The sequence below is a fragment of the Camelus ferus genome, chromosome 9 (genome assembly GCF_009834535.1).
Source record: "Camelus ferus isolate YT-003-E chromosome 9, BCGSAC_Cfer_1.0, whole genome shotgun sequence".
Taxonomy (NCBI): Eukaryota; Metazoa; Chordata; class Mammalia; order Artiodactyla; family Camelidae; genus Camelus; species Camelus ferus.
In genome coordinates this window covers 36,172,427-36,186,332 of record NC_045704.1, presented here as the reverse complement: position 1 = coordinate 36,186,332, position 13,906 = coordinate 36,172,427, and the positions used below count along the sequence as shown (strand labels likewise).

At 37.5% G+C, this 13,906-nt stretch overlaps 1 protein-coding gene and 1 pseudogene across 7 annotated transcripts in view; one reads left to right on the top strand and one right to left on the bottom strand.

The window, feature by feature from the left end:
• The window catches only part of PSME3IP1 (proteasome activator subunit 3 interacting protein 1), a 30,899-nt gene that overhangs the window by 9,851 nt on the left and 7,142 nt on the right, over positions 1-13,906 (top strand). For all 7 annotated transcript variants that reach the window (XM_014555117.2, XM_032486380.1, XM_032486378.1 and 4 more), the window contains 4 exons: positions 878-1,015; positions 1,575-1,673; positions 2,087-2,208; positions 6,625-6,758. In XM_014555117.2, the coding sequence (XP_014410603.1) occupies positions 889-1,015; positions 1,575-1,673; positions 2,087-2,208; positions 6,625-6,758 (482 nt within the window). In that variant the 5' untranslated portion in view covers positions 878-888. The remainder of the gene's footprint in view (positions 1-877; positions 1,016-1,574; positions 1,674-2,086; positions 2,209-6,624; positions 6,759-13,906) is intronic.
• On the bottom strand, positions 10,542-12,048 carry LOC116665760 (annotated as a pseudogene).

Sequence of the window (13,906 nt, the reverse complement as noted above, 5' to 3'; positions counted from 1 at the left end):
AAGATTTAGTTTAAAAGGAATAATAATCACTCCTCTGTCTTTATTTCCTTCTCCCCTCCCTTCTGAAGGGAGGTTCAGGTAGAAGTGTACAGATTTGGGATTTGGGAATCTTCTGCATCAAGGTGTATGTAAAGTGGCTGAGGTCAGTGTGGGAATGAGAAAAGAGAATTGAGAATGGAATCATAAGTGGCACACTTGTGGAGTTTACAGGGAGGAAGACCAGGAATAGATGAAGGAGTCGGTTTAGTAGAGTGCAGAGTACATACATGGGACCTGAAGTGGGGAGATCTGGCTTCTTCTAGTCCCACTTTCTCCATTTTGTGGTTTGTGTGCCTCTAGGCATATCACTTCACTGCTGAACAGAGCAGACTCATCTCTGAGGCTCCTTGAATACCAGAGTTTCTCTTTTCTGAATCTACTTGGAAATAGGAACTGGTGAATTGGGGTAGTGTAATGTCCCTGAAACAGCAATTTCAAGAAGGAACAGTGTCAAATGTTCCAGATATAAAGGAGGATGAGAACTGGGGGAAAGGTAGGGTGCCCAGGAGGCCAATTTTTCTAAATGAGAGGGACAGAGAAAAATCTGGAATGTAAGATTTTTCTGTGGAATGGCATGTCATGAGAATTATTCCAGGTCCTCTCACTGACTTTGTAGATAAAATCGATGTTAATAAAACTACCTGATACATTAGGAAAACGAAATCCTGTGCTTTCCTCAATGACCCATGAATTAAAACTACTAGAGGATTTCTTCAATTCAAGGTTGAAGGGAGTTTTGAGTAGTCTGTTGCTGGGGGAGACAGAGCTGAATCTTCTTCTTTCTTTTTAGAATTTTAATTACAATTCTCGCTTGAAAAGTTTTGTCTGTTTTTTGTAGATTGATCCATTATGGATGGAGGGGATGATGGTAACCTTGTCATCAAAAAGAGGTTTGTGTCTGAGGCAGAGCTAGATGAACGGCGCAAAAGGAGGCAAGAAGAATGGGAGAAAGTTAGGAAACCTGAAGATCCCGAAGGTATATAGGCTTATAGTTTGGCCTTCAACATAGTGATCTGTAATACTCACTACCCTGCAAAGTGGGTATTAATGTCTTCACTTCATAGTAGAAGAACTGAGGCTTGTGGGGGTGAAGGGACCTATGTGAGGCTTCCATAGCTGGGAACAGAACCAGGATCCTCCCTCCTTGCCCTTCCACTCTACCACACTATGTTGCAGGAGATTCTGCTAGTCTGTTCCATCTCTACAGGTGGATCCAGGATCTGAATAGCTGAGAATGCTGCTGCTACCATGCTGGGTTTGGGCAGATCCCTCATCCAGTTAACTGTCTCAGGCCATGGGCCCTATTGACATTGATGGTTGGTGTTGAGAACTGCTGGCCTCTCTCTGAGGTCTAAAAGGGAGCTGTGGACTTTGTACTATTTTCGTGTTATCTTTGCCCTCAGATCATGCAGAGACTTGACTTTATCTTTAAAATCCTTTGTGATTCCAAAATAATATGAAAGGATTCTAAAGTATGTATTTTTCCCCCACTCCCTTTCTCTCTCCCCACTTTTCTCTCTCTCTTTTTCTTTCAGAATGCCCAGAGGAGGTTTATGACCCTCGGTCTCTGTATGAAAGGCTACAGGAACAGAAAGACAGGAAGCAGCAGGAGTATGAGGAACAGTTCAAATTCAGTAAGCGTCAGAAAACAGCGTCCAAGGGACTCTTCAGGGCCTTTCTGGTGCACTTTTGGCTTGTACAACACTTTTTATAACCAGCCATGAAGTTGTCTTGATTATCTAGTCTCTAGATGCTCATTTTGGGAAAAGAGACAACTTTCTACCATCTAGACCATGTTGGACGTTTTTGTTTAAAACTCAAGATACCCATTTTAATTCTATGCTGATGTCTAGTAATAAGGGAGATGCCTTGATTTTATGCCACGTTATCTATCCAGAAGCCATGGTGTTTACAAATTCTTTCTTCTAATCCCCTGAAGGATCTGCTGTTTATTAAAAAAAAAAAAAAAAGAAAGAAAAGGCAAAATCTTATTTGACTATATTTTCTCTTTAGCCTGCTAAGTGTTTCTTGTTAATTATTTCCTCAGAAAACATGGTAAGAGGCTTAGATGAAGATGAGACCAACTTCCTTGATGAGGTTTCTCGGCAGCAGGAACTAATAGAAAAGCAGCGAAGAGAAGAAGAACTGAAAGAACTGAAGGAATACAGAATATCCTTTGTACTTTGAGAGGAATCAAAAAAGTGTCAGTTTTCTCAACATCTCGGAGTTTTGGTTTTTTCATAAGTAGAATGAAAGTCTTCGACTCGGTGATCTCTAAGTTCCCTTTCAACACTAATATTCCTGTGACTCTGAATAACTGGCAATGATATATAGAGTTATGTTGCATGCTAGAGTCTGTTCAATCAAAAGTCCAGATCCTTTAGGATTAACTAAAGGCCTAAATCCTAATTGTACCAGGGTATTCTTGCCTTGTGGGATTAGACTCTGAAACAGGTGGGCGATTCAATAAACCTCAATCAGGGAGAAATTGGCTTTTAAGTTTTAAAGGGAAATGTTTGGCAACTCTCCTGTATCCTTAGTAAAACCATCTTTTACAGATACAACCTGGTCTGTCCCCTTAGAGGGGTAGAGAAAGCATCCAGGATGACTTTGCTTTGATTCATTATTGCCTTTTTGGCATCCACTTGAGTGTCTTTTTTTTTTTTTTAAAGGAGGTACTGGGGATAGAACCCAGTGCCTCGTGCATGCTAAGCATGCACTTTACCACTGAGCTATAACCTCTCCCCTCCACTTGAATGTCTTACTAGGCATCCCAGGTATAACTTGGATGAATAAAAATTCTCAGTTCCATGCTTCACAATTCCCACTCTCATCACATTGCCCTGCCCTGCCAATCTCTTTTTTTCTGGTCTTCCCAATCTCAGTAATGGTACTCCTATATCTCCCGGTGCCTGGGCCAAAAACTACCTCCAAAATGTAATCCAAATCTTAAAATTCTTGCTATCTCTAATGCCACTGCAGTAGTCATAGATGCTTCTCTGGACTACTATGACCATCTAATTGTCTCTGCTCTGCTCTCCTCCCCCACGATCCATACTCTAGACATTAGTCAAGGGGAACTTTTGAAAACATGCATGGGATCATATCATTTTCCTGTTTGAAATACTTGTAGCTTCCTGTTGCATTTAACTTAAGTCTACATTCTTGACCAGGCCCTACAAGACTGCATGATTTAGGCCGACCTACCTCCCTGTTACATCTTGAACTACTCTTCCTTGTGTTTAATGTACTCCAGCCTTCTGGCCTTCTTTAAGTTCCTCTCATACTAAGCTTTGTGATTCCATCTCATGGCCTTTGTATTTGCTGTTTCCTCAGTCTGGAATGCTCTGCCCTCAGATTTTACAAGGCTGGCTTTTCATGATATTTGGGTCTCAGCCCCCTTCCTCATAGAGACCTTCCCTAAGCACCCCATCTAAAATTTCACTCACCTCCATCACTGAGTGTAATGTCATTTTTTAAATAGTCTGTAACACTACCTGAAAATCTTAATTTATTTGCTTAGTGGTTTGTTTGCCTCTTTACTGCTGGAATATGAAGTAAGCTCCATGAGAACAAGGAATTGGTCACCATTGATTTCCTCAATGCTTGGTATATAATAGGTTCTCAGTATATATGTGAATAAATTAATGAATGACTCATGGTAGAGGTTAAAAAGGCCACCTTAGCTTTTTCCTCCTATGAGAAAGCTTATTTGAGTATTTCAGGCTTATGTGTTGAATAACCTCACTAGTGTGACTGAGCAGGCTTTACCTCTAAGATTGATAATACGACTGCATGCGTGTGCTTGTTGGTATTTTTTGTAGAGAGTGCTCAGTAGGTTCCATGAAAGGATTATATGGGAGAAAATGTGGACAGATTCTCAGAGATTTGATTTAAATTAAGGTGACTGATGGTGATTGAAGTAAGGTGGCAGTGTAGTGCCACAAAACCTGCTCTGGTAGCAAAAGACCTGGCTTCCAGTCCCAGTTCTAACATTAAGATAGTGATAGAAAGTCACACCTCAGTCCCAGCTGTAGAATTGAGGTTGATTCTTTGAAGCTTCTCTCCCCTACTCTCTTCCATGGTGACCCCAGGGTAATACTGTTCATTGTTATTTGCAGAGATGGGCATATATATGTATTGCATTGTTTCAGGTAGCAGGACAGTGATAGTGACACTGGTGCAGACACAACCCTAAATGGGCAGAAACTGGACTCACATTAGGAAAAAAAAAAAACAGACTTTTTCCTCTAAGGAAAAATACATTAATTACACTCACTTGAATTATGTCTTGACTTTATGTGCTTAATTTGGCAGACAAGCAAATAAGACAGAGAGCAATCTCCCAAAGCGGCATTCTAGAGAGTATTGTTGCTGTGGTACGAGTGTGAGAGGCCTGTCGGTTTTCAGTTCAAAGGGAAGAATGAATGGGGCAGTAGTGAGGCAAAAGAAACGTTTCTGTCTTGATAACATTACAGCACAACATTGAAGCCAGGGGTATTGGCTTTTATTGGAAACTTGGAAAGTTCTGACTGTCTAGAAGATCTGAAGCAATGTATACTGATGCATAATGCACTAATCCCGAGCATGCATACAGCCAGAGACATGCTGAGATAGGAATTGAAGGATTAGACATTTGTTTATTGAAGCTCTAAATCAGGATCTGGTTCTTGTTATAATATGATGCATTTTATAATGTGATACTTGTGAATACAAATAAGCTGTGATTTGTGCCAGTGTAAACAACAGAACTCTTGTTTGCGTTAGGCTGAAGCAGTATTTAGTAGTATTAAGTGTTTTTAAAAACTATGTGATTTTTTAAAATGCCTCATCTCATGCACTCCTTGAGATTTTTGAGATGTGTTTCTGTATTTAAAGCTTTTTAGGGTGAGAGGGACTTAAGGGGAAAAATTGCTTATGCTTTGGATGTGGATCAAAAATAATAGTATTATCACCTCTCCTGCCCCCACAAAAAGAAAAGGTTGAGGGCTTTTCTTCACTTCAGAAGAATAAAAAGTTAAGTGCTGGTTTTTGTCTTTGTCTTGACATTATAAATGTGTGGTTTTGTGGTTTCTTATATCAGTTTTTTCCATTTTTGTTTCTTTTCAGTGTTTAATAATGAGAATTTTCTTTGAGAGTTTATCCTTTAATGATGGAGTTGCAAGTAAAAATCTCAGCATGCTCTTGGTTTTTGGTATTCCGTACTAGAAAGATGAAATTTGTTTCTTTAATTTTTATTCTAAAAAAAAAAATGAATGTTTAGGATTAACATATTATCAGTTTCCATGATGACCTTAAAAACATTCAGTTGATGAAACTTGGAATAATACTGAGCATTATGCATAATCCCCATTGACTATTGAAAATGTTCAAAATAACTGATGCCCATAAGAATCAAGTTAGTACCTGAAGAGTGATCAGAATTAGAATTTCCTAATTTCTGGTAAACCCAGTTTCTCCATTGTTCAAAGATACATAAATAAACGGCCTAGACCACACACCCCCACCCCGACCCCTTTGGGCTCATAGGTACTTCTTAGCTGTCTTGGGCACTAGATGTCACTGTTGTTCCAGTAAGGCACTACTGCATCTTAAGTAAGGAATTGCACCATGTTCCAGTTCCTATTGACTAATAGGTTGTGAGAAATGATAAAAGGGAAGGAGGGGTGGGGGTTGATGGAGAGAACAAAAGAAAGTGACAAAACTTGAGAGCCAGAGATTGACTGCATCTTAAGTAAGGAATTGCACCATGTTCCAGTTCCTATTGACTAATAGGTTGTGAGAAATGATAAAAGGGAAGGAGGGGTGGGGGTTGATGGAGAGAACAAAAGAAAGTGACAAAACTTGAGAGCCAGAGATTGACATCAAGCATGGAAAAAGTGTGTTACAAGTGAACTGGTTATATTATGCTTTTAAAACAACTTTTTGGTCCTTGTATTGTACAATATATTCACAGGAGTTTCTCATTAAAATCACCTTGAGATAGTGTTTAAAACAGGTTTCTGGGCTTCTGGAGGTCCTCATTCAGTAGGTTTGGAACAGGGGAGGGACTACTTTTTTAATGAGCCTTAAAATGATTCTGATGTCCTGCACCAGCAGAGTAGGAGTTAGTCGTGCTAACACTGAATGCCATTGATAGTCATAGGACATTCTGCAGAATTTGATTTTACCCCTAGAGAAGGAAAAAAGCAAAAATTTTTTATGTTTTCAGGGAAGCCACATTTTTTTCTGTTGCATTCTTCAAGACCTTTGTCTTCCGCAGCAAGGATGATATTGGCCATGTCTTTGGTAATAGGTTTTCTGGTCATGCTCAGATTTTCATTGAAAATCAGAGAGAACGGTTTGCTTCTCTGTATTATTTTTGAGCTTGATTTGCCATCTTCCTCCTGTTCAACTTCATTTCTTTTGAAATCAGCTGTATTTGACTGGAAGAGTAAAGAAGGGGGGGCATTTTTTTAATGAGTAGGCTGAACATTACATGGCAGAGCTGAAGTGCTAGTGGGTTCTATCTGCCTTCCGTCTCTGCATTTACCATTGTCCTGCTTGCTTCTTTTTGCTTAGTTTGACCCTTAACCTGTAACTCACAGTAATCTCAACAAGGTTGGAATTTCTCCAGAAAACAAGAAAGAATTGGAGAAGAAAGTGACTGTGAAGCCCATAGAAACCAAGAACAAGTTCTCCCAGGCAAAGCTGTTGGCAGGAGCTGTGAAGCATAAGAGGTCAGCCCACATTCACACCACTTAAATCTCCCTCTGTGTGCTCTGAAATGCCAGAGTAATGGTATCAGAGCAAAAGGTTACCCAAGCGTAAGTCCTGGTGAAGTTCCATTGATAGCCTAAGCTCTCTCTCTCCTCTACCAGATTTGGTGTCTTCTATAGCCTCTGACCTTTGTCTCTCTGATTGTTCATTCGTATAATAGCTACTCTTCATTGGATGCCTGCCATGTTCCAGGCGTTGTTAAGTGCTTTTCATGCATCTCTTACTCTTCTCAACAAGTCTATGAAGTACAAATTATTATAATCAGAGGAAGAGGCTGAGAATCTCAGAGGTTGAAAACCTTTGTCCAAGGTCACAAGGTAATAGGGGAGATGAAGTTCAGTATTTGAGCATCTGTGTTTCCAGGCAAACAAGGTGGTACGTTCTATGAAAGGATTTGTATAGGGTGTAATGAGAGTAGGGAGGAGGAGACACATAACTTCCTGGAGCAGATATGTGCTCTCATTTTGGGGAAGTCAGGGAAGGCATTAGAAGGGAGAGGTTGATTAGTTAGGACAGGTTGGCTAGGGCTTTGACAGGCATCCCAGGCAGGGGGAAGAGCTGCTGCAAAGACTCTGTGGCCTGTAAGAATATGGCAACTGTGACTGGGTTCCACACCTGGCTTGGTGTTCTGCTTGATAGATGTGGGGTGGCAGCCCTGCCTAGAGATCTTGATAAATTGTTATGCTTGCTCCTCCGTTTCTAAATCTTGAAATGGCACCAAAATGATTAAATCTGGTCATTTCAATTTGACCAACCCAGGGGCAAAATGATGTTAAGCTTAAGTGCAGTCTATTAGGAAAATCAATATGGTATAGGGCAACCAGCCACATGTTTTGAAGGGAGTGCATTGATGCAGTTTTGTGGCTTGGCATACCATCCTTCTGCTGATCTTCCTAGGAACATTGTTGACATGTAAACATGTCATCATGGTATAGCAGCAAAGGGGAGGAGTATCAGTGGCCTGAAAAGGGCCAGTTATCCAAGCCATGAATTATTCCTTTCAAGTTTTTATAAAAGTGTTCTTGCCTGGCTCAGTGTCTTTCAGGATTTGGACTGGGTTAGTTTTACTGGACTATACCAAGAAAGGTCTCTCTAGATGGGCAATTAGCTACTGCTCAGCAGTGTCTTGCTGCTAGCAAAATGGGTGTTATAAGTATCTCTCTTAATCCTTAGATCACCTTTATTAGACATCCTTTATTGTTGTGTTGTGCAGCAAGGTAATAAATTCGTCTTCTGAGGCAGGACTTCCTAATCCACTCAGCCTTGAGTTTATTAGAATCACTTGGGGGTTTGTTAATTCTATGGCTTGCCTCACATGAATTCTGGCTCAGTAAGTTTAGAAGGAGATCCGGGAGTCTATTTTTTAGAGTTCCATGGATGATTCTGATGCTTGGTGAACGTCTGATGCCTGGTGTGTGTGTGTGTTGTGAAGCATAATAATAAAACAAGCACCTGTGAACCCATCACCCAACTTAAGACTTAGAGCGTTGTCAACAATATTGAGTCTGCCTCTTGCTCCTCCCCATCGTCCCCCTGCCTTGCCATCCTCACACTACTTTTCCAAATCAAATTCTTTTGCCTTTCTTTACTTTAATAGTTTTGGGGTTTTTTGGTTGCCTATATAAGTATTATATTATAGCTTGCTTGTTTTTAAACTTTATAAAAACAATTTCATTATATATATGATCTTCTGTGACTGATTTTTCCCTCAAATTATTTCTATGATTGAAACAATATTGTGTGTGTATGTGCATATACAGCTGTAATTCATTCTGAAAGTGAGTTCTGCTGTATAACAGTGCATTATTTGAGATACCAAAATTGTTCATCTCCTGTGAATGAATGTTTGGATTATGGCAAGTGGTGCTGATACGTCAAGGACATGCTATGTTACGTATGTGCATATGTTTCTCTAGAGCTGTGCGTCCAGTATGATAGCCCCTGGCCACCTGTGGCTATCTAAATTTAAATGAATTAAAACTAAGTGAAATTTAAAATCCAATTCCCTAGCCACACTAGTCAAATTTTAAGTGTTGAATGCTAGTTGCTGCCCTACTGGATAGCACAGATACAGTGATACAGTGATTTATAAAACAGCATCTCCTTATAATCTTAACTTGCATTTCCCTGTTAACAAATGTAGTTGACATATTTCATATGTTGATTTGCCGTTCATGTGTCCTATTGTGTGAAAAAGGTTTGTTCATTCATATTGCCATTTTTCTACAAGGTTATTTGTATTTTTCTTACTGATCTATAGGTTTTGTTTTTTTTTTTAAACATAGTCCTCATATTATTTTCCCCCAATTTATAGCTTATCTTTTTACTTTTATTAATTTTAATATTTAATTTTAAGGTGGTCAATTTTTAAAATTGAGATATAATTGACATGTAACATATATTAGTTTCAAGTGTGCAAAATGACTTGATATATATATATATAAAATGAAATGATTGATCACCACAGTAAGTCTAGTTAACATTCATCACCACACATGATGACATATTTTTTTCCTTGTGATGAGAACTTCTAAGATCTACTCTTTTGGCAACTTTCAAATATACAATATGGTATTATTAACTATAGTCACCATGTTGTATGTTACATTCCCACAACATTTATTTTATAATTGGAAGTTTGTACCTTTTGAAGGTGGTCAATTTTAATGTGGTCAGATATATCAATATTTGCTTGTTATATTAGATCCTTTTATATTCAAGAAATTCCTTCTACCCCAAGGTTGTAATACAGTTTTTCTTGTAAAGGTTTTAGAATTTTGTCTTTCACATGTTAGTCTTTAATCTATCTGGAATTGATTTTTGTGAAGGTAGGGATCACAATTCAATTCTTTTCTTCAAATGAAAAGCCAATTTTCTAGCAACATTTACTGACTACTTCTGCCTTACCTCAAAGACCTTCAGTGTCACCTCTGTCTTAAAACAAGTTTCCATACATACATGAGTTTGTCTGGGGATTCTGTTTTTCTGTTCCTAGGATCTGTTGGACCAGTATCACACTGTAATTATTGTAGCTTTATAACAGATCTTGATATCTGGTACGACAAGTACCCTTACCTTCTTCTCAGGGATGTCCTATCTATTCTTGGCCACTTCATTCTTCCATATAAATTTTAGATTTAGTTTAAGTTCTTTAACAATCCCTATTGGGATTTTTATTGGAATGTTACTAAATTGCTTGATAAATTTATGGAAAGAACAGATCTTTATGGATTTGACTCTTTCTCTATCCATGGCATATATCTACATTTATTTGTTTCCTTTAATGACATTTAGTAAATTCTTAATAGTTTTTTTTTTTTTTCAAAAAGGTTGTACATGTCTTTTGTTAGATTTAGTCCTGGGTATTATTTTTGTTGTTGTTGCTGATATATAAAAGTGCAGTTGATTTTGGAATATTTATATCCAGTCACCCAACTCTTATTAACTTTAATAATAACTCTTCTTATTAACTTTAATAATTTATCAGTGGGTTCTTTTGTAATTTCTATGTAGAGAGTCACCATCTGTGAATAATGACAGTTTTATTCTCTTCCTTACACCTTTTAATTCCTTTTTCTTATTGCGCTGGCTGGGACCGCCAGTAAAATGTTAGAAAGAAACAATTACTGTGCATATCTTTGTTTTATCTCTAGTGTTAAATAGAATTTTTATAACTTTTCACCACTAAGAATAGTGTTTGTTGTTTTTTTCTTTTCAGATATCCTTTAGCAGGTTAAGGAAGTTCTGTTCCTAGTTTGGTAAGAGATTCTTTTGTAGCCTTGAGTTGTTAAATTTTGTCAGTTTTTTTGTGCTTTTAAATTGATAAAATAAACTTTTATTTTTAACTCTGTTACAGTAAAAAAAAAAAAAAGAAAGTTTTTTTTTTTTCTAATGTTGCATTCCTGTGATAAACCCAGCTTGTAGTGATGTATTTTCTTTTTTTTTAATTGCTGGATTTGTTTTGCTAGTATTTTGTATAGATTGTTGCATCTACAATCATGAGTGAGACTGGCATATATTTTTTCCCTCATTTTATCTGATTTTGATATGAGGATTAAACCTAGATTCATTTAGGGAGTATTCCTTCTTTTTCTGTTCTCTGGAGGAGTTTCTATAAGCTGGTAGTGTTCTTTTGTGAAAGTTTGGTAGAACTCTATGAAATCACTTTGGGCCCTCTTTTTTTTAAATTTGTGATTATAGGACTTTTTATATTTTTCCATGTCTTTTTTGAGTCATTTTTTTTCTTACTAATACAGTATTTTTTTGTGTCCGTCTGTAAAACCCTGAGCCAACCACTTTCCCCAGGCTGCCTGGTGAAGTACACGAAAAGGAACATACAGTTCAGACAAGACATAGGAGAAAGAACTATAGGAGGTGGAGATCGCTCCTTCACGAGGCGAAGAGGATGAGAAAGGCCACCATCCATCAAAAGAGCCTCATGGTCTCCAAGAGGTCAAAGCCCAGAACAGCACAGGAAAAGAGCTGTTGCTTCAGAGAAGGGTTCCTGGCATAACCAATGATGAGAATCCCAAACACACCTCCAGGTCCAGTCCCAGAGGCAGCCACCCCTGCTATGGCAGCCCCAGCTCCAATGAACTTGGCTGCTCTGTCAGTGTCCTGTGAGAAGGCACTCGCTTAGAAGCTGCAGCTAGGAATAAGTGAGGTGATTGGGACATGGGGCTGCCAAGCTGCTGTGGCTCTCATCTGTCAGTGTCTCCGTCTGGTCGTTTCAGCATCACTTTAGACAGTGATCAGTCAGCTCAGTAGTGGAGAGGTTCTCCTGATCAAGGAGTGGGTGGAGACAAACTTGGCAAAAGGGTACATTTTCAGGGAATGAGGGGCTGTGGCAGGAGATCTGCTCCCAGAGCTGCAGAGAAGACAGGGCTGAGTCAGTTTTATCATATTTTCTGGGAATTTGTCCATTTTGGTTTTTTCTCAAATACATGAGCTAAATTGTTAGTATTCCTTATTTTTCTGATTGCTGTTATATCTGTAATTGTCCCCTTTATGTCCCAAATACTGATGAATTGTGCTTTTGTTCTTATCTTGACTGTTTTCATGAGAGGGTAGTGTCTGTTTTATTAGTCTTTTCAAAGATCTTTTGGATTTACTTTTCCCTGTTTTTTTCTATTTCATTAATTTTTGCTCTTTAATATCTCCTACCTCCTTTCCTTAGAATATTCTTTACTTTCTTCAATATTATACTTTTATTATTTTTGTTATAAGTAACTGTCAGATACCAAGCTAATTAATTTTCAGCCCTTCTTTTTAGTTGTAGGCATCTAAAGCTATAGTTTTTCTTCAGCTTTCATTGTATACAATTTTATATTTCCAACTAAGTTATTTTTTTTTCTAATTGAAATACAGTCAATTACAATGTGTCAATCTCTGGTATACAGCACAATGTCCCAGTCATGCATATACATACATATATTCCCAACTAAATTTTTAAATATCTATTCTGATTTCTTCCTTGATTCATGAATTATAAGCATTTTTACAAACTTCCAAACATATTTAGTTAACTTAAACATTTTCATTTGTTCTAAGATGAACTTTTTTCTGCCACATGTTAATACCTTACAGTCAGTGGTGTCTTAGAGTCTGTGAAATATAATATATTAGTTTTTGTTATTGATTTCTACCCTAATTGCGTTGTGGTTTGTATATACTGGTTCTTTTGAAATTGCTTTAGACTTGCTTTATGACCTATTCCTGAGGTTAATTTTTGAGAATGCTCCAAGTGAGCTTCAGGAGACTCTGTTTTGTAATTGTTTGTTTTGGGTTCTGTGTAGGTACAACAGAACGAACTTGTTAATTATATGGTTCAAATCTTGGGTCTTTACAGATTTGTCTACTTGTTCTGTTAGTACTTGAGGGGAGAATTTTGAAATCTCCCACTGTAGTAATGATTTCTTGATTTTCTTCAGAGTTCTGTTGAACATAGTATACTTTTAAGCTCTTTAATTAGAAGCATACGTGTTCAAAACTGTTATTTCTTCATAGTGAATTAAACTTTGTTTCATTGTAAACTAACCTCCTTTATCCCGTGTAACACTTTTGATCTTAAAGTCTATCTTCTTAATATTAATATAGGTACCCTAGCCTTCTTTGGGTTAGTATTTGCTGCGGTAATTCTTTCTCCATTCCTTTGCTTCCAATCTTTCTGGGTCTTAAGTTGTTTATTTTGCTTTTGTTAAGTTTTCAGGTGTGTCTCATAAATAGCTGATTTAAAATTTAGTCTGTTAATCTCTTTATAGATTGAATTTATTAGAATTTTTTAATGTAGTTTCTACTATCATAATGTTATTTGGCTTTGTATTTAAAAGTATTTTTCCTTGTATCTTTTTTATAAAAATTGATTATGGTTTTAAAATCTTTTGTTCTTTTTTTTTTTCCATTCTACTAGTTTGGATTTATGTATTCTTCTTCTGTTCTTTTGGTGGCTAACCTTGCACTTTATCAGGAATACTTAGCAAAGCCTAGAGTAAATTACTATCTTACCTCCCTACAAAATTATCCATGGACTCTAGAACTTTTAGCTACAGTCACCTTCTTCCTACTTCACATGCTACTAATGTTCAGTACTTCAGTATGGTCATATTTGACGCTGCGAAGTAGATGTTTTTTTGTATAGACAATATTTGTTTAGATTTGTATTTGCCAGATTCTTTGCTCACCGTCCCTTCCATCTGGGGTCATTTCCTTCCTCTTTGAAGTACATGCTTTTTTTTTTTTTTGACTACCCTAACTTGTTTATTGGCTAAGAATTTTACAAACCTTACTTACATTAGTAGTGATGGTTGAGCTGGGGAGCATTATACCTTCTCCAAGCCGCATGGTTCTTTTTTGCTGTTGTTGTTTGTTTGTTTGTTTGTTTTTGGTCGGGGAAGTAATTAGGCTTACTTATTTATTTATTTATTTTTAGAAGAGGTACTGGGGATTGAACCGAGGACCGTGTGTATGCTAAGCATGCCCTCTATCACTTGAGCTATACCCTCTCCCAGAAGTATGTGTTTTTAGTGACGGTCTTCTGGGTGACTTTCAGAATCTTTAGCATGTCACTGAAGGTATTTTCTTCAATCTCTAATAACTACTAAATGTTTGT